Here is a 27,335-nt window from a genome sequence, read left to right as displayed (position 1 = left end):
TTTTTTGAAGAAGCCAAATGTCCCGGTCCAGAAATAAAAAGCCATTTTGGGGTGTTCAAAAACAAGACATTTTGTAAGTTTTTTAGATCTTTTTCGGATGTTTACTTTTGGGAAAACACACAAATTTGTAGGATTCAACCTTGTTTTTTCATGTGCCCAATTTTTGTTGGTCTATAGATATTTGGGTACTTTTGGGGTGAAGAAAAATTAATGCATTTTGAAGGGTTTTCGACCTTTTTTAGTTGTTGACTTTTGGGAAAACAGCTAAATTTGCAAAATCCAGAAGTAAAAAGCCTTTTTGGGGTATGTAAAAACAAGGTGTTTTGTTAGTGTTTTAGGGCGTTCTTGAGGTAATTTTGCATTATTTTGGGAGATTTTAACAGTTTTTTCATATGCCCAAGTTTTGGTGGTCTACACATATTTGGGTATTTTTGGGGTGGACAAAAATTAATGCTTTTTGAGAGGTTTTTGTAAGATTCTGCCTTGATTTGTAAGACGCCAAATGTCCCGGGCCAGAAGTAACATTTTGTACTCTACTGTCTATACAGAGATTTATTAACACGTATTACACAAAGTAACAAATTTGCCACAAAAACATGCGCTCGTGTGATTGTGTCTAATCTATCAATGCGTATGTTTTCTAAGAGTATAAATAAATAAAACTAAAAAATAAAAATATATACGAAACTATGAGCTAAGTAGTGTTTTCAAGTCAGATATTGACAAAAAGTGTATTTTAGCGCATTCAAAAAATATCTCTGGTAGGTACATTCCAAGTCTTCTGGGTTACAATTATTTGAAAAGCCTATTTATCCTATTACTATACATTAAATTAGTGCGATTCTGTCGAGTCTGTGGTAGAAATTCTTGCCGAATTTCCGTTCCTTTGATGCGTATTTGTATAAGACATTTCCATTTGAACAGCACCCTGTTTTGCTAAAGAATTCCTTCGGTAATTATTAGGATCGATGCTGGGCTTTCTACGACTCAAATGTCTCTCCACCCATTTCAACATCGTCAAAACCGAATCTGTAGACGGTAAACGGCGTTCGGCCGAAGTTTTGACAATCGACGATGACGTAACTCTAAATGTCGCTGCCATACCTTTCAAAGCCTATCAACACAACAAATTTACCATCAACAGCCCTTCAACACCCCTAATACAAACCTGCATAGCATCTTCGTCTGTCGTATCATCCCCTGCATATATAATCCTGATCCTTTCGCTCCAATCTACTCCAAAAGCAGTTCTCAGAATATAAATAGACGCTCTTCCCTTATTCCACTGAACCGGAGGTTTGGCTTCGATAGCACAATGAGCCTTCACGGCCTTAAATCCTGCCTCTTCGATCAAACGCTTGGCTTCTTCGGCCAACTGCGGTCGAATATGTGCCGGAGTTTCACGGAAATGGAATGTCAAAAGAGCCCCTTTATTCTCCACCCAAGCGCCATCGCGACACACTTTTTCCTGCAATTGACGCAACAACTCGCCAACTTTATCGCGGAATTCGGTCGGCATAGGATGCACGAATTTCGTATTGTCGGGATGTAAAATCTCCAAGCCGTGATTACCGGCGTAGGTTATACCCTCAATACCGACCATTTGCTTCACGTTATTCACATCTCGGCCGGAAATAATAGCGATATAAACGTCGGAGTTATTCGATAGTCTTTGGAGGACGTTTTTGGTTTCGGGAGGGAGGATGGCAAGGTCTGGGTGAGGAGCAATCGGGGCCAGAGTACCATCATAATCCAATAGCAAGGCCAGTTTGTGTGTATTCCCAATATACCTGAAATTTTTTAATCAGAAATTTCTATTTCAAATTTTGACTAACTTACTTTGCGAGGTATTCATCAAAATCGTCAAGAGTCACCGCAGGCATTGATGTGGTTCCGATATCGTCATGATCCTCCTGAGTTATTAGAGAGCCCATAGCCGACAAAAACGATTTGGTCCAATAGTTAACATCGTTGAGTTTTTCACGTCTTCGCAGATAGTTCATTCGAAGGATCCTCTCATCTTCGGGCATCGTCAGAGCCCGATGTATGACTTCTGAAGCGTCGTTGATTTCGTAAGGGTTGCAGATAAGAGCTTCGTGCATAGTTTCTCCGGCACCGGCAAAAGGAGAGACTATGAGGACACCTGGAGGTGTGTTGATTTGGCATGCTACAAATTCTTTGGCTACTAAATTCATTCCGTCGCGAAGAGGGGTCACTAGCCCCACAGCAGAGTCTCTATAAAACGCTGCTAGTTCGTCTTGACTCACACACCCGTAGATGTAACGAATAGGTGACCAATTGGGTGTTGTAAATTTACCGTTAATTCGACCGACCAATTGGTCCATTTCTTCTTTCAGATCTTGATACTCTTTAACGTCGGTGCGAGACGGAACTGAGATTTGTAAAAGAGAAACTTTTTCTTTGTGTTCGGGATGATTTTCAAGTAACTTCTCGAAAGCCATCAGTCTATGTACTAGTCCTTTTGTGTAATCGAGTCTATCGACTCCTAAAACAATTCTTTGGTTTGTTGATAAGACTCTTGGTGCTTTTTCGGAGAGCTCGACAAATCGCTCAAATGGGATTCCAATGGGCAAAGGTCGAACTCTCACCGATCTTCCACCATGTTCAACCAGAAGATTTTTTCTATCGACACGACATCCCAAATTTCGTTGACAACAATCGACGAAATTCAAACAGTAATCAGTGATGTGAAATCCAACCATGTCACAAGCCAGCATCCCTTGAAGGACTTCATCCGACCATGGGAACAACCGGAAAATATCCCAAGGTGGAAACGGAATGTGGAGAAAGAATCCCAGTTTGCAATTAATCCCTTCTTCTTCGGCCCATTGTCTCACCCAAATTGCCGCTAACATTAAGTGGTAATCGTGAATCCAAATCAAAGGTACGTCATTCCCGGTCTTTTTCGGAAGAGATTTCAACGCCTTCATAGTACAAGCAGCGAATTCTTTATTAGCAGCACTATAGCACTGCCAATGTTCTCTTTTAAACGTCGCTCTGTCCGGCATCGAGTGAAATAAGGGCCAGAAAGTGGCATTACAGCAGCCATTGTAGTAAGAATCAAAGACTGCCGAATCTATTTGAACAGCAACAACTTTTTCCGATTTGAGACCTGCCGTAGGCGTGATATCACCCGGATCCGATTCCGGGATAGGTTCGTTGGGATCGGTGAGATGAATTCCAGGCCAACCAACCCAAAAACCATTACCATTGATGACAACCGGAGCTACAGCCGTAACCAAACCACCGGCGCTAGAAAATTACATTTGGTCGGTGTTTCAGGAATTAGGGGCTGATTTTTACCTGGCTTTTCGTACAAGTTTGCCATTGGCATCTCTTTTCAAAACGAAGGGTAGTCGATTCGACACCACGATCATACTCCCGGAGGAGGCGACGACATCTGCGGTCATGACAAAAGGATTATCAACAAACAAACGAAATTATCAAAAAGACATCGTTCGGAAAATAAACAAAATCTCTAGGATGTTATTTATTGAAAGTTGTGATACGCACTGAATAAATTAATATGATGCGTTACGATTTTAAATTGAAAATGGACAAAGATCGACTTTACACGGACGCAAGGGGTCAAAAGTTTATCAGTACTGGGTGGTCAACCGACATGTTGTGTTCCCTACATACTTGTTATGATTTTTTCCTTCTCTCTTGATTGTACGAGTTTGTTTCGATATCAACCGCCCAGAACTGGCTACGTTTTCTCAATCATTTATAAATATACAGAAATAATTGATGAGATATGTGGGTACGAAGTCGCACCCCTTTTCGATACCGAAATAAAGAAGACAAATCGGCGAGGTTTTAAGGTCGACTATTGACGTCAGATTCGAATTGCAACCACAAGCTCCAGGCGTGATTATCATGGTCTAGGGAAAAGGAAAACAAATCGAAAGAGTTACGTCACTTTTCTCATTTTTGTTGTAACAATAACAACGGAAAAATTGGCCCCAATGTTATATAATTGTCGAATTCTTGATCCGCATCAAGCACAATCTCCTAAACCAGTCAGAAGACAAGCTTTCTAGGTGTTTGTGGAACGTTTTACATTTAGATAGAATTATTCCAGGTGTGCTTAATCGGAAAATACACGTTTTGGCCAAATGCGATACCGGGTTAGAATTCCACAATCATAACCACCACAAAAGCATTCTCATGCATTGCTGTACGAAAACGAGCAAACTTCGACATCCAAGTTTTTAATCAAACCGCTGGCGAATTTCTGTTTGCAACACATTCCCTTCCGGATAGTGTGATTTAAGATTCATCCATTTATTCTCTCAATTTCATATTAAGTGTGCGAAACGACTGTTTTTTTTATTCGAGAGACAAAAAAGAATTCACTATTATAAACAACGTCTTTTCTACAAAATATTTAATTCAAGTATTAAAATACAAAGTTTAACTGTCATGTTTCTGTTAGTGTGTGAAATGCATTAGTGTATAATTTCACTGCTGACAATTTCGCGCTAACATCAACTATTAATTTCGAAGTGTAAAATTCAACATTTTTTCATGACTGTGGAAAAAAATATTTATTGTATACTTGCCTCCAACAAAAAAATTAAGTTTCATCACATTTATTTTATTATCACTAACTACGTCTTGTTTTGAACAATAATTATGCTTAGCTTTACTTTATAAATACCTGACTGTATTTATTTTTAAAACAAGCATAATAAATAAAGAAGAATTATATAAAATTTACATTGTTTAAAAGAGAGAAGATTTCTTTGACATTTGGCCGATTTCTTCCACCAAAGTTTGGTAGATTAAAAGCATATAATTGGCGCTTTTATCACTAATTATCTAAAATAACATCAATATTTTTCTTTACACAAAAGCAAACATTGAATTACGAGTAAATCATGTGAATGCGCTCGATGGACTCTTATATTTATAGACTTGCTCTTCCAACGACCTTAAATTTTTTATTTAACAATAAGTCGTAAAAATGTAGACCAGACAACATACAACATTCATTCATGCTAATCCTTTATCACCTGATTCTTCTTGCGAGTCGTAACCTTGATCGGTCACCATTATCACAATGTACACCCTAACAACGTCAAATCCGGATCACATCTGAACAATTGATAGAACAATTATTAAGCTATACCTACCTACCTGTCAGGTGGTGACTACGCAATTCTTGGCGGAAAGTTACTTTTCACCGACAAAATCCAAAAGAAAAAATCAAGGATCAATGTAAAGTGCAAAACAAATACATAAATGTTTATTGTTAAAATTTTGTAATTATTTGTGAAGGATAGTTTTTAAGTGAATTCAGTAACACTCGATAAGGACGTGATCATGGGCGCCCGCAGAAATTATGGTCAGGGGGGGCAAAAAAAGAGTCGAAATTAATAATAACAGTTTTATTCGTCTGTTTTCATATCACTCAGTTCGTGATCGAATTGTAAATAGTAGTTTCTTATTTCGTTCATTAAAATTTAAATTAGAACGAATTTGTATAAAATAAAAAAAAATCTTTTTTTTATATAAAATATCAACCACTATTGTCCCAGGGGGGGCAACGGCCCCCACTGACCCCCCCCCCTGTGGGCGCCCATGGACGTGATCACAGATATTTCAAACTTTGGCAACGAGAAGCAAGTTAATTATTTATAGCCTGGCAAAAAAACACCAATTGACATACTAACTTTATTCTACTTTGAGAAATAAATTTACAACTTTCATAAATCTAAAGGTGCTTTGTTTTAAGTTATTAGTGTCGGAAAGCCTTTCAAGTGGCATAAAATCAACAAATTTTGTTTATGAAATAAATATGTAATAGTGCATTATTAAAAGTTTGTTTTACGACCAATTACTAAGAGTATTTGATTTTTTTCTGGAATTTTTATGATTAAAAGTACATGTATGTATTTTACTGCAGATTACTATGCTATCATTAGGCAAAAAATTTAATAAAAAATAAATTTAACACACAACGGTATCTTAATTTGCAAAAATAGACTGTAGACAATAACGTAGGTGTGTTATTGGAAATATGATTAATCGCAAATTTTATCGCCACGGTGGCGATAAACTAATAGAATTTTTCCGTAATGACCATTGATAAGATTTTTCCACCATAGCTAATTTCCCAAGCATTGTATGACATGTGAAACAACTAATAACAGTAATGTTTGGAGGCAATAAAAATGGATTTAATGAATCACGTCATGTAAACAAAACGTGTATGCTGAGTAAGTAATTATTAAACGAATTCTGCAAACATTTAAACTTAATAATTGACGGTAATCACAACGGGATTTTTTGTCGAAACAAGGTCAAGACCATGACTGCCAAAGTCTTCATTCATGAGGAAATATTGTTTCAAGGCTAAGCGCCTAGGACCAAGTGGTTTTTGTAATTTTTGCTTGTGTGGGCGAGAATTTCAGGAAACAGGTCAAGATCAATATTGAGGTAGGTTATCCGACCACCAACTAAAGAGTACTCACTGTCAAAGTTGTTCTCGGAAGGAACTCTCGGCAAGCGTCTCCACAGTCCCATATTTTCGTCGGTGCGTTCAAAACTGGTATATTTCACAAGTATTTCAGCGTTTCCAAACTACCGGCCGGTAAACTCAATTCACTCGTTGAGCTTGATGGTTTCTTTGGTTCCCTGATGGTAGATGAGTCTGCGCGTAAGGTGCGCGGAATATTACTGACAATCCCGATCGAATACTCTAGACTTATTCTAGACTTTCTAAAGCCAAAGGACCCTCCAGCTAAGTTGGAGGTAGAGCTTTGCTCATCGCCAAGGAATTTTGGATTAATAAAATCGATAAAGTTGTCACAAATGCGCTGACGTTGACGGTTGCCATAGGTGATGACGAGCTTTTTCGTAACAAGCCCATGAAACTACGTTCCCAGGCTAAAAATAGGAGATGGATATGTTGTATTGTTGACATCCAAGTGACCTCAAACAACCGGTCAAATGTTTGGGAAAGAATTATGCCAGAGGTTAACCAAAAGCTTGTTTACAAGCTAAAGGTCATAACCTTGCCCTGAATGCTGATTCATTGTTATCACTGTTATCATTCATGAACGTACAGGTTTCTCGCCGAGGCTTGAATGAAGCTCTGTAGATGGCAGAAGCTTTCATTTTCGTAACTGAAACTACGCTTAAATTTTTTAATTTATATTTCTTGAATTCATTTTGTTAACATGCATTACCACCAAATTGAAAACCGATATCTTAAAACAGCATGTCACGAATTGACAGCTCACATTCTTTTTTGCGGCTATTGGAAATGTGTCAAGCCTCCAAATTCTATTTATTACAAATTTTATTGATTGTCTTGAAAGAACTCGAGAAAACTATGTTATATTTGAAGCATCACATTTAGTTGATCCACTATTTTTTCTAAATAAAAAACGGTTGTAATCCAATATCGTTTCTTCAACTAGCTATATCGGTTTTTCCAAGTGTCGGAGTAAAGTACTTTGTGATATGAAATGTTCCCACTTACGTGATCCTCTTTCGCTGGCTTAAACTTTTTTATTGAGAATTTCATCATTTTTTTTTAGTATTTGAGTCAGGTAGAGAAATAAACAACATTTATACAAAAACAAATTTATTTTATCATAGATGTTGGCCGTTTTCACAGGGCGATAACATAACTATTTCTAGAGCCCTGTCAAGACGGACCGATGTCTTATTATCTAGACAACAAAAATTATATCACGGATCTTTGTAATAAATACAATTAAAAGCGATAAACTTTTACAATTTGTTATATAACCGTCGAATAAATTCTGATAAATAGTCGTCTATAGGATTTGTAATGCTATCGAAATGTTTTGTCTTCTCACATATGATGGTAGAAATATTTCAACAGTTGTTTACAAATCGACTTTATTGTCAGTCATTCCAAACAAAGCCATGAGACTAAAAACACAGCTACACCAATAATGCAACATTCATTAACATTGGCACGTTAGTCAACAATAATTAGCATACATTTATTATTTACATTGAATAGTTTGGTCAACTTAAAATGATCAAAATTGACTAAATCATATTTACAAAATGGCACTTTTTAAAAATAATCGTTCGTATACAAAATGAGGTCACTAATGACCTCCCTTTGTAACTTAATCGATCACGATGCATGACTGAATATGGTGAGATAATGATATGATAAGATTAAGAGGAATTGTGAAAAGGAACCTTTTTAGACTTGTTATCCTGTTCTCGCATACGTATAGTAGAATGAAGTATATTCCCGGTTTTATTAGTTCAAAGTCACCAAAAGAATTTTTCTAATAGAATTATCGCGCCTAGAATATGCAGTAAAGGCCGAGTCATGTGGACAGAGGCGGCTCGTGAGGTCGTGTATGTGCTTGAAGAAACATAAACACTTAAACCTGCGACGTTTCTAGTAGCCGCTTGTACTTCGTATTCGGTATTTGGTTCCAAATCATTTAAAGAATACAAATTATCTAAAAAAAAATGTTAATTTTGATACACTATCGATCATTTTTTATACCTTGTGTGATATTAAATTCCTTTTGTTTCCATTCTTTGTCATCAATCTTCTTATACTTCATGTTAAATCCTTTCGTGCCTAAATCCATCTCAGACGAATTCGTCGGGCCGTGTATTTTGAATATGAGCGACTTACTTTTTATTTCTTCCAACTGGAATTGGCTCGGCGGCAATGGTCGGGCACCCTGTTTGAGCGTGAAATACTCCTCGTACACCCCGTATTTATTTCTAGCAATGCAAGTGTAATTATCAAAGAAGGATTTGTCACGAATGTGCAATTGTAGGATGGAAATTTCTTCCGATTCCTTAATGATTTTTCCAAGTTTCTTCTTTGGGTCCTTGTGTTTTTTCCAGGAGAAACTAGCCGGAGGATTAGCTATCGTGACACAAGTCAGATTGGTGGTGCCGTTGATGTAGCCGTAGATAACTTCTTGGCGGACGTGTCTCATCGGATGGTTCGGGTGGACCGGCTTGTCTGCAAAGAAAAACTCCAGCTGTTGAATTGTAGCGAAAAGTTTGAGATGTCTCCGTTTGTGTTTGCTCGGGAGGTAATCTACCTGTCTGGCGGATAATTAATTGCTAGGGGCCCGTGTGTGTGATAAAGTTGGTTTTCCTTTGAGCCTTATTATGCACCCGAAGTTGGTCGACGGCAATCTGGACACAATCTCGTAAAGTCTGCGGTAAACTTATGCAGTACATTAGATCTTCGGAAAGTGCGATTAAATTAGGACCGGTAGGTAGTCGGTGATGTCACACACAGCTGCCTCATCAGCCCGGCGCATCCACCAATTACAACGACTTACTATAAAGCAATTATACCACCGTGTAGGATTGTGTTTAAGGTTTAATTAATGTCTACATACATGCGGGATGAATGTGCTCAGTCATTTATTCACGTCACCACTGTACCAACGCCAAGAACTCACATACATTCAATAGGGAAATTTATCGAGTGAGAATTATAAAGTGTTAGATGTGTGTGTGGTAGTTCGCCTCCTTAGACAAATTCGATTTGGCAGGTGCTTAAACCGACTTTCCTATCTGCTGCTGCTAAATGATGGCAACTATGCCAATAAATTTTCTCACTATCGATGCTTTAACCAACTTTCACAACCCTCCAACATTTATTTTCTTATATTTCGGCCAAACACTCACATTATGGAAAATTCTTTTCGAGCGAGTAACGTTCAACTTCGCCATGGACGAATTTTAAAGTAATCATGGAAATTTTCTAGGATATTAGTAGTGTTGTAACAGGTGTTTCTAATTCAAATCAATAAGCATGAGAAACTTTAAAATTCAGCTTACGCTCTCAATATAAAATCCGACACAGAAGTAGACCAATAACGTGCATTTTTGTTACTTGAAATCCTAAAACACAAACCAATTCCGTACAACAACATTGTTTTTTACTACATTAAACTTCAAATGACTTTAAACTACAGTTGTAACTTTATTCAATCGAATACATAAATTTGAATACAAACACCATCGCCACATTTTCAGCAAAACAAACTTCCGGCTAAACTATTTGCATGATTCATTAAAAACAAATTCACTTCGTTTAAAAAAAAACTTCCATGGGTTTAGAACCACACTTTTAAAACGAGATAAATAACGAGGGTAATATTAGCGCTGTTTAATTGGATTAGGCCTTCGGGGAAATGGTTTGTCTTTTCCCCGGAGCAAGTATTTCAGATTCTGGAACTTCTTTTCTCCAGTAATTAAACCTGATAATACTAATATCCCCGTCAACTCGCCTGTACATCATCGCTTCGCTTTTCCTTGATACTCTCGAGAACAACAATTTCTTCTTTTCGGAGATTACATTCCGACAATAAATTATAAAAATGTCCAATTCCACATGTTTTTGATAAATAAATATTTAATAAATATAAAAGTATTAGTAATTTCTTGAAATTCTTTATTTAATTTTTCACTAAAATATAAAGTGAAATAGTTATTTAAGTATCAATGGAATAAACAACTATTTTAATCTCGAGAATGTAAGTAATGCCAGAGACAATCGAAGGGATCCGAGGACAATTCTTTTGTTAAATAATTTATCAAAATTTTTAGTTTATTTAATTGCAATTTTAAGAGTACAAATCGGTATCAAGGAGTTTGTAAAAGATTATTTTATTTCCTGTTCGTAGAAACTTATATCGAGCGATCAAGATAATTTGTAAGCGAGTCATCCTTGGATGTGAAAACGTATGCCTGTAGAATGTCAAGTAAAATGACAAGTCGAAAGGTAAAATGGCACGATCAAAAAGGTGTTGATTATATTAACCAAATTTATAATTTACCTTCAAAAAAGAGCGCTCCTACTCGTATTATTATACGTCGGCGAGTAATTCCAGCCCATTTTGCCGTTTTACCTTCCGACTTGTCATTTTATTTGACGTTTCACGGGCAGTTAAACATACGTTCTCGGATGCAGAGATGACTCGATTACAAATTATTTTGATCGCTTGATATTTATGAATACAGGGTGTTTGGTGTTCGAGTTTCACCATGGGGATCTCAGTTATTATAAGAGATATGAGGTCGGTTAAATTAGGGCAAAGTTGCGCATTTTTATGCTAAACAATAATCTGAAAGAAAATTTAATGTGTCATTTTTAGTTTTTGAATTATTGGAAAAAGACGGAAATTTGTATTTTTTGTTTTTGTTTTTTTCAAGCGAAATCTGAAAGACCTAGACGTTTTTAACTAGGACGTTTTTAATCCACTTTCTTACAGGAAATCTATATCTGTCATCGCATTTTAGAAGGCGCTTTTGATGTCAGAGTTACAACAGTCAAGTTTGGATTTTCTTATGGAGTATCTTTTATAACTTTGTGTTGTTTTGCTTTGCGAATAATAAATTTTAGTTTATCACGTTGTTTCTATTTCGAAACCTAAGGGTGTTATGCAGTGAAGGAAAATTTCAGTTTTCAGAAATATGCAACCCAAATTGCAGGGCATTTAGGCTTGCACTGGCAGCTGTCAATCAACGGATTAAAAGACCTCCTGTGGCGACGGTCGCTAAGACCACACCAGACCGAACCTTTTAAAATAATCTTAGTAAAATTTTCGGAATGTGCTCTTTCACTTATTTTCATATATGATAATAATACTTATAATAATAACAAAATGCTAAGTTGCATTGTTAAATACTTAATGAAGATAAATAATCTTTTATAAACCAAACACAAATAAAAAAGAAATTATAAGGACCATAAATGGCTTTATATTCACACAAAATATTTTATTAGACTTAGCAAACACTATACACTATCAAATAAAATTACACATTTACACATACAGCCTGTCAATTTTAAAACTTGCAATCGGGGATATTTCTAGAACTGAAAGTTATCGAGAAACCGTTTCGGTGAAGCCTTGAAACCACAGCCACTTCAAGTTGAATATTTTAAATGGCACTACCCTACTTCTGATACATCAGTAAATAAAGTAATTAATTAAAAACATTCAAAATATTTCGTCTCCTTAGTGCAACAACTAGATAACTTGAAATTTATAGTTTTGAGTAACTGCAATTTAAAAATTTAAAAGACAAAAAACTACATCTTGAAAGTAATCAAAAATTATTATTGTTAGTCATACAAGTGTGTAATATACTAAACTGTTTTTTAATGTGACAGAAATTTAGGTTTTAGGTTTTTGAAGTACTGCAACAATACTTTAGAAATGCCTAAAATTTAAGTTGTTGAAATAACGAGACGATTTTTAGATCACATATTTTTATGTGTAAGAGATCAGACTTATTTTTTCTACAAGGTGATTCTTTTAGGGCCTATATTAGAAACTTTTTAACTTCTAATGCAGATAGAAATTTAAAATTTTGTACACAACTCAAATCGACTAGTCTAAGTTCAATTAAATTATTTTCAAAATGGCTGAACTTCCGGAACTATGAGAAATTTGCGTCAACTTTAAAATTTTAAATAGTAACCATTTATTTTTATTGCATTTTTGAATTTTTTCTCCAAACTGAGTAAAATGCACTTAGGTGTTAGTACTTATCTGTCATAGTTTTTGACATATGTCAATTTTTTGCTCAAAATTTTTATTTGCAGAGTTTCATTAAAAACATCACAGCTCTTGAACCGTTTGCGATAAGTGAATAATTTTTCTTGCATTCGATAATCGAAGGTTCGAAGAGTTTCCTAAAATTTTCAAAATTGTCAACTGTCAAATTGCAAAGCTTATATGATTTTCTGAAAATAATATTTAACAAACAGCTATAACTTAGCATATCTATCTATAACGGCAATCGAAAGTACATCGATTTGTAGAAGGACTTTTATCAACATGTCCTATACCCATCTCTTACAGTTTCTGAAATAATCACGAAAAACGTGTTTTTCTTTTTTATTTTTATAGTCAATCACGTAAGCTTTGGAAAATGATCAATACGTATTAAAGATTTAGTATACACAACATCCATCCGGAATTACGAAGAATTGAGGCCAGGATTGAGACGGCATTTAATAATCTTCAACCAAATGAAATAATGGAAGCAGTTCACCATCGAGTTTTGGACTGTTTGAAAATGGTAAACATATCGAACATCTGTATTAATGATGGTATATTTTTATTGTATTTTACCAAAGCCTACGTGATTAACTATAAAAATAAAAACAATAACATGTTTTTCGTGATTATTTCAAAAACTGTAAGAGATAGGTGTAGGACATGTTGATAAAAGTCCTTCTACAATTTAATGTACTTTTGATTGCCGTTAAGAAAATAGAGTCATTTTATTTGAAAAAATTGAGTTATAGCTGTTTCTTAATGATCATTTTCAAAAATCATACTAGCCTTGACAGTTGACAATTTTGAAAATTCTAGAAAACTTTTTCAAACATTTGGTTATCGAATGCAAAAAAAAATATTCACTTATCGCAAAGGGTTCAAGAGCTGTGATGTTTTGAATGAACTTCTGCAACTAAAAATTTTAACCAAAAAATTGACATATGTCAAAAACTATGACAGATAAGTACTAACAACTAGGTACATTTCACTTAGTTTCAAAAGGAGAATTCAAAAGCGCAATAAAAATATGTGGCTACCATTTAAAATGTCAAAGTTGGCGCCAATTTCTCGTAGTTCCGGAAGTTCAGCCATTTTAAAAATAATTTAGTTGAACTCAGACTGGTTGATTTGAGTTGTGTACAAAATTTCAAATTCCTATCTGCATTAGAAGTTAAAACGTTTCTAATGTAGGCCCTAAAAGAATCACCTTGTATATTTGACCGCACTTACTACAGCCGTTCGAAATTTTAATACATGCCGTAATAAAATTCTAATTTTTGAAATGAGTTTAGCGCATTTGCCCAATTCTTTTAATTTATTACAATTATTTCGCAAGATATGGTTTCTACACTCGATTTTTTCAATATAATAATCCGGGCCATATGGCTTGATATTTTTTATTTTATTATAAACACTACTATCACCATCTCCTATAATTCGTTTATACCGGCTGTCCCAGGCAGGTTTGGATACAGGAAATTAACATGGGAAATTACTTTTTATTTTTTTTCGGCTGCAGGAGTAACAGAAATTAATATCTGATTAATGGAGCTTGTAGTGAAATAAATAAAAACTATTTTTCCATGGTAATTTCTTATATCCAAGCCTGCCTGGGACACCCGATATATTAAACCATGCATTTCTACTGAACACATAAAACTATCTAAAATAATTTGTGCCTCCATCGCTGTCGATGTGCCTTCCCAATTTTTAAAACATGCATGTGGTGGTATGTCAATATTTTTGTCAGAATAACTTTTGCAATATTGACAATACTTATTTTTAATACCAACGTACAAATTTTTTTGGTTTTTGCACCAATTATTGAAGCAACACCAGAAGAAGCAGTAACCCGTTTAGTAATTTCTGCCAAAAAGAGAAAGTTTTAGTTCTTCAAAATTTCAGGATTAACTCAATCAAATTTCTAACGAATTCTTGTATTATGATAGTTTTCTTAGAAGAACCCAAAATTATGTTAGGAGTTAGTTTTTAACTAATAAGCAGTGCTAAATCTCAAAAAATGCAAAATTAGAGCGAGATAGTTTTATATTGTACAAGAATTTTCTTAGAAGAACTCAATGATTTGCTACATAAAAAAAGCACTTTAGAGAAAAAAAAATTTTTTTTCAAATTTCCAACGTATACTTACCTGATTTTTTAAAACTAAAATTATGTTAGAAATTAGTTTTTAACTAATAAGCAGTGCTAATTTAGAGCGAAATTTATTTATCTTTTACAAGATACACACTGTGTATCTGCTTCGAATTCTGTTGTCATTCATTTTGCGTTCTTAAACGTCGAATAATTCGCGAATTAAAATTTGAATGCAGTTAAATGTTCTATAAATTGGCCACAATGCTACTAGACTTAAAAAAAAATGTAGCTAAAACCAGATATCATCAGTTTGAAATGCAACAAAAAGGAAAGTTTCCTGCAGGTACCGCTTGTGTAAAATCATTATTAGGGGTTAAGCGCTCGATGGGGGGTAATAACGGCTGTAAATCATGGAAGCTTGAGATTTTCGGTCCAAGGGTAATGGGGGTTGCATCCATTTTTTAAAGTTTTTTTTGTAATTTAGCTCGTATTACAAAAAAAATTGAACGTAGCGAGGTGCATATTTTAATTATCTACATGTCAATAAAAAACTTGTTTTAATATGTTGCACCGTTACAAATAAAAACCTGGGCAAAGTTTTACAATAATGGTAATTTTTTAGAGAATCTAAGTAATATTTTGAAAAAAATACCTCATAGCGGGGTACGTTATGCTATTATTTACAGATAGAGACGTGGATCTTTTTGTAGAATTAAAAAATACAGATTTTACACATGGGTGAAATTTGCATATTTTCCCGTATAAATTTTAGACACTAATGGAGAGCCTTAAGGCTCTGGAAATGTGACTTCCAGATCCAAATTCAATTGAACTGTCAAAATTTAATTTGTTAATTAAAATTGGTACGGTTGTTTTCCAAAGCACTCTTAGCAAAAACGTTTTTTCTTAATTTTGATCCATGTAAAATTTGATTATATCGTTGTACTGAGGAACAAAAAAACTTTTCAAAAATACATAAATCAAATATGGCGTCCATAAGAAAATCCAAAGTTGAGTGTTGTAACTCTGATATCAAGAGAGCCTTGGAAAATACAATAACAGATTTAGATTACAAATTTTCGTTTTTTTTTTCAATAATGCAAAAACTAAAAATGACACATTAAACTTTATTCAACACAAAAATACCCAACTTTGCCCTAATTTAACCGACGTCGTATCTCTTATAATAACTTATGGTGGAGATCGAAAAACAAACACACTATAGAAATGAATCAATAAATAAATAATTTTCTCAGTATTAACCAGCAATATTATTCAGCAATAATGCCGAATTAAAAAAAAAACTTGACAAACCAGTTATAAAACAACGAGTAGTCAAAAATTATCATTACGCTTGCTAACACCATTCGTGCTACGCACTCATGGTGTTCATAAACCAATGACCATTCATAAAGATATTCTACAATCTTTAACTACGAGTTGTATTCAACAGACTATTCAGTGTCACATAAATTCAACTAGAGAATTGAAAAATAAGTGCGATTTAGCTATATCAAAGTAGATTGATAAATTACGGATCGATGATCGGAGTATAATAAAAGTAAAAATTTGTAAAAAACACTCATATGGAATTTAAAAATTAAGTTTTTATTAGTAACCTTCATAGAGCACACTTTTGTAAATTCAAAGGAAACTGTTAGCTGAACCAAGGTTTACTTACTTTAGTGTAAAGTTCAGCAATGCAGCTATGCAAATTAATGAATTTGCAATCACCTCTGGGTGTTCCTTATTTAATTTTTGTGTCAGAAGAAAATAAAGAGTTTTTTGTAAAACATATGGCAGTCTACCCTTCCGTAATCGGATCAAATCGAGTTTTATTCTGTACGAAATCGGCGCCGTGAAAATCTCCTTCAACTCAATTTAATAGCGGATCGAGATTTATCAAAAGTATGAAAATTGCAGTGTGCTTGCTTACATTCTGAAACTTTTTCCTTTCTTTCGTCAGATAAATTACAGAGTGGTTTATAACTCTAGTCCTGGGTCCGAAATGGTAATAAAACGGGTTTAGAGGGTCGCTACTAACGTCTATCTTTGTGTGTGTGTGTCGATTTCATGCATATTTCAGTAGAGCTTTCGAAGAAATTTGTCGCAAACTGGATTTTTGGAGGAAATTAGCACAGTGTGTTTGTGTTTGAGGCAATGCAAACAGTTACTTACGCAACACGTGTAGATGTATGGGGCGGTCCAGAACTGTTCCCGTACTTGGTTGAACTCCTTTACAGATGTAGGTTTTGCTATCAGATCGGGTGACGTTTCTTATCAGGAGGCCATCGCCGAGGACGGCGTATTTTGCATTATCTGTTAAAAAAAAATAAACAAAAACAAGATTCTTCAAAATTTCGATCTATTGAATTACAAACAACAAATTTTTAAAGACAATGCAACGTCTGGAGAATATCTTTAATGGAGCGTGACTTTTAATGTTCGAATATCTCGAAGCATTTCACTCCTTTTATGAAAGAAAATTCCCTCTCAAATTGCTTCAATGTTACAGTGAATCGTTTCAAGATGGGCGGTCTTTTTTCCACTTTGTTTCATTCTCTCTTTCACGTGACAGAATTAAAACAAACATTTCCTGAAAATTATCACCGATTGAGTGAACTTTGAACTATAACATTTCTAATATCAATTGATGTGAAATTTAACAACATTTCAGTCAGGTTTGTTTACACATCAAAGCGAGTATTTAACAAAATAATTAAATTAATGGAAATTAATTTGAAAACTTTCCCAGGAAAGCGTTCAAACATTCCCGTGCTTTGAAAAAAAAAAACTCGCAAGGTGTTATATAATGCTACATTTCGTTATTTAATTCACTCGCCTGTAATTGCTGAACCTTCGTCCATTGACCAGGAGGTGGATCCGCCTTTGACTTCGCATTTTAGGTTGAATTCGGAGCCTTCGACTGCTGTTTGGTTCGTCGAAGTATCGGTGAATTTGAGGGGTGCTGGAATGACGGTCAGACATTGAACAATTCGACTTGGAGGGATTTATAACAGGGGATTAAATTCGGTCCTAATGGGGGCATGTTAATTTAGTTTCCGTCCGTAGTGTTTGCTACTATACAATTTATTCGTTTTGGTGGCAGCAAATGTGATGTTTGGGTCGGTACGTGCCTCGTAAATGGCTTCGAAATTTGTTTCATACGGCGCACTGCTGCCGATGATTAATGCGAGCTTTTCCAAATATCTGTTTTTAATGGGGAAATTGTGTAAACGCGTGGTTATCATAAATTATTATAAATAATTCAAACGATTGCTCTAATAGCACATTCGCAGTTTTCTCCTCGCGCTAATCTATTATTGATTACAAGAAAAATACTCCTATATGACTACAAATCATAAAAATTGTAAAACTTGCAGAATAAATTACTATTCAAACAAGTCAAGAAGCATTATGAGGAGGAAAATGCTTAATTTTCTTACTTTTTGTTTTTCCTTTGAATTTTTGATTGATAACATTGCTTTATCATTATAAATGGAACAAAGATGAGTTTGCAGAATATAATATTAAATCTGAAATAATTCAAAGATTTCATAATTTACGCGAAACGATTTCATAAATTTTGGTATTCTAAAAAATTCATTACTGCTTTTAATTCAAAGAATATTTAACGATCGTTGTAATTTTAATACCAATAAAATTTTCAGTAAAAACAAGATTAAAATAACTTGAAAAACATTTCAGCATATGACGAAAAGTTTGTATTCTCGCTTAGTTGTCAATCAATAACGTAGAAGATGATAAAAGCACCTCGAAATAGAGACAAGCTTTCATACACACATCTAAAACTTTTTATAAATAAATTTTTGACAAAAAACTATTTGCTTTAATTTCTTTGACACCGTAATGATCTCCTTAACATTGCCATCGGGTACCTATATTCGTAAAACCACGAGGGATCAGGGCAGATGTGAAACGGATTAACTTGCTGAAGCCTCTGTGTATACAACAGAAAGCGGAATAGCAACCATTACACGCATGCAAACAAGTTGTGGATATATTGGAGCAAAATGTAAATTGACATTCAAATTAATATAAAAGCAAAAGCACGGAAAAAGCATTCGCATAAACGGTAATGGACGAAAATTTATTATTTCTTTCTATACATTATTGTCGTCTTTATTATTATTAAAAAGATTATTATTATTAAATTTATTTACAAATTCTTATCAAGCATTTTAAGTTGTGTTGTTAACACTAAAAATAAAGTAAAAACAGTAACATTACCTCTTTCAAACTATGGGATAGGTGTAGGTGTAGGTAATTTGATCTTAAGTGAGTAATTTATTTTCAAAAAAGCAAACTTTGTAACACTGTCAATATAACAAATATGATATGAATATGGAGAAGTGTTTATACAGGGTGAATATAAAATATAGAACCGAGCGGTTTTTTTAAATCTTTTGCCTCCAGAAAATAATAATTAATGTGAATCAAAGAAATATAAAAATGTGATCATATTTTGAAAACGAAATTTTACTTTGTTTTGTTTTTAGTTATTCGATTTTTTTGTCAAAATTGCAATTTATGTAAAAAAAAATTGAAAAAATTAAATAATAATATAAAGTAGGTAGTTGTAATACTTAGATCATAACCTTCATAAAAAATGATTTTATAGTGGATNAAAAATGATTTTATAGTGGATTGCCATTTATAAAAATAAATAAATTTGTAGAATTCAAAAACAAAAGAGAATTTCAAAAAAATTTATTCTTGATAAATCATCAATTAGTTTTTCCAAAAAATAAATAGTTTAAGGAAAACAACGTTTGGTTTCATACTTTTTATTCACCTGGTATGTGAAAATTATACAGGATTATTCATAAATATGAAGCAATTTTGAACCTCAAAAATAACCTACAAAATAATGTTAATTTAAATAAAAACTCGTGTTCTATATCTACTGATAAAAATTTTACAACCCTTGGAACACGAGTTTTTATTTAAATTAACATCACTTTATAGGTTATTTTAGAGGTTCAAATATTACTTCATATTTATGAATAACCCTATATGTGAAACGTTAGAAAGAACTTTTTTCTTTTCTTGAGTGTTTTATTTCACTCGCCTTTGGGTCGTGAAATAAATAGTCTTCTAAGGAAAAAAGTTGTTTTCTTCTCTTATTATTTTTCAAATAACTATTATTACACCTAAACAACATTTGCCTCTTACTTATTGCTGCCATAGCACATAGTTGCACATAATTTTACAAGAAAGTAAACAACATCATTTTTTTTAGCTTCATACAGCATTATTTTGTGAAATTAGCTCAAATTTTTCAAAAAAAATAATTTTAATTTGTTTTAAGTGTAGTTTAATGAAACCGCTCGGTTGATATAGTAGCAGTTAGGATTACAAAAGTGTCCCTATAAGAGAACGAGGATATCACGTCATGAATTAGGGGTAAAGAGCGAACCTAGCGAGTTTTTATTAGACTTTTGAATAAATTTTCCTCATAAAATTTTTCTGCTCCCCAAGCATCTTAAGAATGTTTAGTAATATGTCGACATTTTTATGAGCTTTATTAAAATCTTTGAAAATATGAATCGTTCAGTGGCAAATAATTTAAATTCCATTTGCGAATTGTCATGAGCGGCGATAACGTCGAGACAATAAGGGAAACCGCGTTTCCGGCGTCTTGGTAAACAACAGCCAGGTATTCGAAGAAAATCAACTATCGGCATGGCATGAACGTAAACGTTTTGTAAAATTCGCCGAGAATGTGATATATGCGATAGTGTTTGGTGTATATGTTCGACATTAAATGTGGCCTGCGAAGTTTCTCATAGTTCGCTCGCCTGACTAATTTCTCATAAGCTGCGGTGCGCCTTTGAAGAGCGGAAACCGAAATAAACAACTCATTATACTAGTTGGAAAACTCGCTTACCACCCCCGGAAATACCCAACACAATCGCCAAACTCCTCCACACCTACATATCTACCGCAACTAGAAAATTCAATTTGCAAAGTCCACGTCTATACTCACCATCCACCAAAAACTGAAACACTCGGCTTTCTGTGTCGGTCGAACACGTGTAATTGCCGGAATCTTCGACTCTCAAGGGATTAGTGAACATGATCGAAGTACCGTAAGACGTATTGTGGACAGCTGGACGCGTCTTCGGACCCAAAATCTCGCCTCTTTGGTTTCTCCATTTTATCGGAAGGCCCCCGACGTCGTCACGACAAAAAACTATAAACGTTTCGTTGTTTACTACCTTCGTCGCCGACTTCTGAGATATATATATTCCTCCGACATCTAAAAAATTCAACAATTACACAAAATGTCATCGCTGAAATATCGCTTGACTAAAATCAAAATGAAATCATTTATTTTCAAAGTAAATATTACCACAATCTACACAGGATAATGTAATTTCAGAAAATACAAGAATCAATAAATCAAAAGAAATTTAATATTTCAGCGTTTCCTATTTGGAAATAACTTGATCTGATTTTATGAATCTTTTGTTTACCAAACGAAAACCTTTCATCATAAAGCAAAGAGCGCTGCTGCTTTTATCGTGGAGTTAATTGAAGTCGGAGAATTTTTCCCTCATTACCTATTTAAACTAAAACTTTTATAAAACGAATAATTTTCTAAAAGAAAAGTAAACGCAATGAAAAGCTCTTTGGTGTTCGCTTATTGATTAAGACGACTAAATGCCGAGAAAACACCCAAACAGGGAGATAAATTATAAATTCTAAAAGTTCGTTAAGGAAAAAACATAGTGTTGTTATCCTAATTGAATTTTAAACTGAGTTCTAAGACAAATTAAGACCATTCTTTGGCTACATTTGCGCAACTACTTCTGGCGAATAAATTGACCGAAATGAATTTTGCACATGGTTCCTGCAAGTCGCATCAAAAATTAAAGTTTGGTATACAATATATCAATTTGGTAATTATGTCGTTTCCAAACTTAACTCGATCATCGTTAATTCTTGAAAACGTGATTCATCCGAGGATTCCGGATTTGTCCGGACCGTTCGGTCTGCATAAAACATGACGTTCTCAAAGTGCGTCAATTTAAAAAACTCCCCACGTCCACGTATTCCATCACTTTATTTAATGGATGAAGAAATTGGTGCTCGTTTGCATCAGTCCCTTATTAAATTCGAGCTCCAACCCCCAATAAATTATAAATTAATTGCGGGACATTGCGACCTTTGCATAATTTTCGGGAAAGACGATTCCAATTTTTAACAGCTTGGTGCTGCATGCATGCGTACTTATCTTGAATTATTAATCTTATCATGTTTTTTCGTTTATACATTTTAGGGAACACTAGGGAACACTATAGCATGAAATAAACATGAAAATGGGGATGTATAAACATCTTTCTCAACAAGACCTACTTTTTATGTTTTATACTAAAGAAAGTTTCTTTAAAAAAATCGTTACTTGTGGAGTCTTGAAAAAATCTAGAGAATTAATAGCGCTTTCGTCGATCGAGGCAAAGTGATTAAAAGCAGTTCGGATACAAAAATAATTTATCTTGGAGATAGTTCATCCGCGACGAAACCAATTCACCGAGATAATTCGTGACCGAAAATATTTCAACTGACCTCCCCCCAAAATTTTTCTAAAATATTTAATTCTGGTGCGATTAGTCAAAGAGATTTTCATTGCCGCAAACCGAAAAAGTTATTCGTGGCAATAATTTACGACAAAACAGTCACAAAAGCGATTCGTCGTGACCAATTTGTCATAAAAGTGTGCATGTTTGGTCGGGAAGACCGATAATTTCCGTCAAAACAATAATTTATCCGACATCAAACATTAATTGTAGTCGTTATCGATTCGATTCCTCGTCCTGGCGTCATTTTTTCATCGCGTGATTTATTTTTATTAAATAATGGAGCGATGTTTACAAAACTATGAACAAAAAATGAGAATTTATAGTTTGCCGCTGGTTGTTTGCGGGGTTAACTGCCAAACATGCAATAATATTTAGCCGTGCAAACCACTTGTAGGGTTCAAGAGTGTAATTGTTGATGGGCGAACACTGGTGCGAATTATTCAGCTCGTTTCCTGCACACGCACCGGCTCGGGACCGGAAACTCTCGCCGGAAACGCGCCAGAGGGGACAATACGATTTTATTTTTATAAAACCCTGTAATGCAAGTTTTAGGATATTCGATCCTGTTATGGTTGCTCTTGAAAAAAGTGGAAAACAACTTGAGGCTGTGAAATAAGCAAATGCATTAATATGAGAGAAGATTAGCCCGACGGTGATGTTTCTATTCAGGCTAATGTTAAAGTTTCGCCGTCTCACCATCATCGTGTTCTCATAACTTTGTTCGTATCTTCGAACAGGGCATATTCCCAAAAGTGAACTCAAATGTAGGTACAACGACACAACTTTTAGGAGAAATCGCGAACCGACACGATAATTACCCCTTTGATGCAAGATTATGTTCAAGTCGAGTTTTTTTATAATTTTAATTGTGGTGGATGCGCCGGGAAAATAATTTTCCACAGCGTCACACTAAACAATAGGACGGCAATTGCGGTTTTAGTGGCAATATAGACACACACTCATGCCGACCCGAAACAGAGCAACAATTTGTGATAATATCGACTAACGCCGTGGGCGAGGTTTGATATAATGAAATTAAGTGAATTAACGATGAAAGAAGGAGTTGTAGTAAGAAGGTCTGTGTAATATTGCCTGTTTAACAAGTAAATTTATAATTTTTGTAACTTTAACCTGCACACACATTGGGTACAGGTAGGGCTTTTACCGGTGTACGTTTCGCGTCATAAATAAAACATGAAACTGTAGCAGTAAAATGAGTGAATTCTTGTCATAGCCATTCTCAACCATTACGTTCGTAATAATATAAACTGTCAAAATATCATGTTGTTTCACTGGGACATATAAAATGAAAAATATTTTTCGTACGAGACGAGTTTAATTTTTTCGCCGGCTTAAACTCTTTAATCGTAGTAAATTTAAAAAGAGATAGTGACGTGTCCAAGTTGTCACCATTCTTTATACAAGTTCCACTACGTGATTTCGCTTCGTTTATAAAACGCTTTGATTGATGGCGTTAGTTGGAGGCGTCAACAAATTCAACAAATAATAATACAAAAATAAATTGTTTTAGCATGTCTTGATTTATATTCCAGCAGATCTGAAACAAATAACCCGATATTAAAAATATGGTTATCGAAGCGTGCGATATTCGTCCATAAAGTCAACAGCTTAGTCAAAGAATGTATGTAGAGTATTTAAAAAGATTAATTTTGCGTTATTGAACAATTGTTAGAGCATCTGCTTCGGAATCGCAATCCTTAAACGCGAATCTAAATATCGAGAAAATGTTATGATGAAACGACTCGAACACTTTAATTAAAACGGGGAATAAGCCAGCATCGTTTGTTTGTAACGACTACATTTGCAGATAAACATTTTTTATTCCCGTTTAAGGGAAAATTAAACGGTCCTGGACTCAACGCAAGACACCATTGAAAAAGTGAATAATACATGAATGCAAATTGTGAAAACTGCCGCACAAAAAACAACTGACAAACAAGTTTTAAATAAGAATCGTTGGCTATTGTATTAGAACGACAAAGAGAAGTTTCCTCGCAAAAGTTTTGACACATAAATTCAAATTAAGCTTGCTTTTTGCCGCTGATTTGCATCGAAATTGTCAGAGACTCATTAAGGCAACATTTCACAATTTTCATTTTTAGTTTTGGGGGTTTTTCGATACTCACCTAACGCCAACGCCAGCAGGAGCAACACGACTAAACACACAGCCATGTTTAGATCTGCAACAACACAGAAAAAAATCACTTTTCGCAAATTTCTAGCAATATCGATTGACGCTGACCAAAGGCTTTTGATCTGTCAGGTGAAAATGATATGAAGTGTTCATGGTTCCGCTCAATCATCCCTCGACACCTCACAATAGTTTGAAATAAAATTTATTCACAAAAATAACTAAGAAAAACTTACAATTGCGAACATTATCTCGCTAGTGTCCTCACAAAACCCTGAACTCGCATGTATCTGTGCAAACTTTGGCCAACTTTTATCAGAAATATTATGATAATTCCGTATGTTTTCTTAATTCAACCAAGTTGAAATGGAGGATGCTGAAACAGGTGCATCTCGAATACAAATCTATTATTCTTTAAAAACTTGGATTGGACTATTGCATTTTTCCACAACTGGAGTCATTAAAGTTAAGAACATTAACTAAGTCATTTCGTTTTATGTTTCATTAAGGCAAAGGGTAAAGTTTAGTGACCTGAAATAGACCACTATCTACCCTGGTCCGACCAAAATTACACCAGTATGTACACACTAGCCCATCTAATTCCACACCGGTAATGCAAGAACAAACATGGAGCACTCAATTTTTCTTACTAAACTCCCGCCCTTTGAGCAAACATTAGGACATATCGAGCTAGTTTAAAACTATATTAATTAAAGTGCGACGGCAATGATTGATTGTTCTGGAAAAATCTCAAAGAAGTAAATAAAATCCATTCATCGTTTCAGCATCAATCTAATAGCTATTCGATTATTGACATCTGACATCGGAAAATCTAACAGAACTGCGGTAAAAAGGAATCCGGAGGTCGAAAGCTCTAGCAAATTTACTTGACTTTTTCGCCAAAAAGGATATAATGCGAGCGATGTCTCGGCGGAAATAATAAATTTATATTGTGATTCTTTTCCAAAAAAATTAACATAGCTTGTTTACAATTTCGTGAGAATCTAAACATCGTCAATTGAATTGTTTATTTACTTGTCCTCACTTTCGACAAGTTTGTTCAAAGTAGAATTTCTTTAATCCATTTATAAGCAAACAAGATTACACCTACCGTCACATGAAGAGCGTTAAATCCATCAATGACTGTTAAAATTTCACGTACTTAGCCACGTCTTCTTCAACCACGATTTTCTATAACGAGGTGCAATATGGGGCTTCGAATTAAGGGTTGCTGGGACGAGATGATCGTCGCGCGCGCAAAATTGTACTGGCGCCACATGGACCGTACAAGGAAGACTAGAAACTCCGACTATTTTACATCGATTGCACATGGCTTATGTTCCCTCCACGTTCTGCTGTTGGGCGTTAATTGAAAACCATCAAAACGATTCATTTTATTATGTTGTCCTGCTCATGACCTTTAACACAAAGCTTGCGATCACTTTTGCGCGAAAATTTCAATTCTAAAGAATATGTAATTTCGTTAATTAGGGTCCATTTGCATTCGCTACAATTGTCCGAGGGACCGCCCGTTGTTCCACACTTAATGTGCAATTTTCCTATCAAAACTCAACGGCTCGTGATGCAATTAAGGCGAGCGCTAATTAATACAGAAGTAGAGATTTGGACTTTCTCACCAATAGCCCCTATATTTTGATGTTTAAATTTTTTGTCTTTCGTAAAGTAAGAAACTGAGAATATGAATAATTTGCATAATACAAGCTTTATTAAATTGAGGAGTAATATTTTAGCTGTCTCCAAACCGATTTAAACTGATTTGGAAGTCAAATAGGCGTTTAAGAAGTTTGAAAAAGCCATCTGTGAAAATATTCAACTATTGTTTGGTAAATACGCATTTACAGGAATCGTATCGATCCTCACTGGAATTAAAAATGCAATATAAATTTTTCGCGTGATTTATGTCCTTCATGCTCTTTGATTTATAGCTAAATTAGGAAGAAACTTGTATTTATTAAAAAAACAACATTTTGGTTACATTTCCTTATGTGAAATGTGTGCAGCTGTTCTGAAACTCTTAAAATTTATTTAATATTTCGGCTCTTCAGTCGAATACGTTTGACAATACACCGTCTGTTTTTGTTCAGCACGGATGCAAGTTATTGAAATGTCGTTCATCGAATCGAGTTCTTTTTTGGTTCATATGAGCAAGTTATTAAAATGGCAATCAAGACGATACGTGATTTGCGAAATATCGGACGTATGTCAATACGAGTGCGATTTAGGTGGATGTGTGATGAAAGAGGGATAATCGGACGTCGTGGCGTCTCCTCTGGCGCCGGCGGTGGCGGCGACGCCAATGCGGCGCCACTTTGGCCAACTAGCACAATTCACATACAAGACAAACATCAATATCTACGTTGGCAGGTATTCAAGCAAAGGCGATTTTACAAATTTTGGCAAATTTTGACTGGGATAATAATACGAACCGAGCAACAGCTGCCACCTCTAATTTACACTCGCGTGAACTGTAACACAAATTATTAGTTTTAATTGCTTATAATAGACATGTAGGAACGTAGCAAGTTCTAATTACGACTCTAAATTTTGTAGCAACAAGTTGTTTTTTTTGTTCATTTTTTGTTAGAAAAACAAATGTCCAGCTTTGTCGTGTCACTGATCAATCGCGTTCTATTTTTTGTGCGATTTGAATTTTTAAAACCCTTTTCGAATCTGATCTGCGTGGGAAAAAAGACGAGTAATGAGTTTGACCTCGCTGGAAAATTCAGAGTAGCATAAGAGTAAGCGCGTGCTTTGTAATAAAATAGTTTAAGAGAGCGATATTATAACTTTGTTCAGTGTCAGTTGAATATCACGTAGTTCGCATTTTTCGTCTGAACGTTCGATTTTTTTCTAGCACTGCTCTATTAAAAACGTGGAAATAATTGC

General features: G+C 34.6%; 2 protein-coding genes across 4 annotated transcripts; both read right to left on the bottom strand.

Moving 5' to 3' along the window:
- Window positions 1-534: 534 nt before the first annotated feature.
- Window positions 535-6,845, bottom strand: LOC123005913 (alpha,alpha-trehalose-phosphate synthase [UDP-forming]). Of its 2 annotated transcripts, none has more exons than XM_044399973.1 (5): window positions 6,501-6,845; window positions 3,325-3,421; window positions 1,840-3,273; window positions 1,169-1,790; window positions 535-1,114 (listed from the first exon to the last, which is right to left on the bottom strand). In XM_044399973.1, exons 1-5 carry the CDS (start codon window positions 6,550-6,552, stop codon window positions 833-835), a joined length of 2,487 nt encoding a protein of 828 aa, XP_044255908.1. In that variant the 5' UTR covers window positions 6,553-6,845; the 3' UTR covers window positions 535-832. The 2 variants fall into 2 exon arrangements, with proteins under 2 accessions (XP_044255908.1, XP_044255909.1); XM_044399974.1 differs by lacking the exon at window positions 6,501-6,845 and adding an exon at window positions 4,587-4,626.
- A 762-nt stretch (window positions 6,846-7,607) lies between these two features.
- On the bottom strand, window positions 7,608-25,733 carry LOC123005914 (neural cell adhesion molecule 2-like). Of its 2 annotated transcripts, none has more exons than XM_044399975.1 (7): window positions 25,540-25,733; window positions 24,424-24,477; window positions 20,680-20,952; window positions 17,512-17,637; window positions 16,848-16,988; window positions 8,534-9,007; window positions 7,608-8,486 (listed from the first exon to the last, which is right to left on the bottom strand). In XM_044399975.1, exons 2-7 carry the CDS (start codon window positions 24,467-24,469, stop codon window positions 8,290-8,292), a joined length of 1,257 nt encoding a protein of 418 aa, XP_044255910.1. In that variant the 5' UTR covers window positions 24,470-24,477; window positions 25,540-25,733; the 3' UTR covers window positions 7,608-8,289. The 2 variants fall into 2 exon arrangements, with proteins under 2 accessions (XP_044255910.1, XP_044255911.1); XM_044399976.1 differs by lacking the exon at window positions 25,540-25,733 and adding an exon at window positions 24,665-24,713.
- Between the last annotated feature and the right edge of the window lie 1,602 nt (window positions 25,734-27,335).

The sequence above is a fragment of the Tribolium madens genome, unplaced genomic scaffold (assembly GCF_015345945.1).
Source record: "Tribolium madens isolate multiple individuals breed KSU strain unplaced genomic scaffold, Tmad_KSU_1.1 Scaffold_20;HRSCAF=117;Tcas5.2_LG4, whole genome shotgun sequence".
NCBI classification, from domain to species: Eukaryota; Metazoa; Arthropoda; class Insecta; order Coleoptera; family Tenebrionidae; genus Tribolium; species Tribolium madens.
Note: the sequence above shows the minus strand (reverse complement) of the source record. Positions and strands in the feature narration are given on the sequence as shown.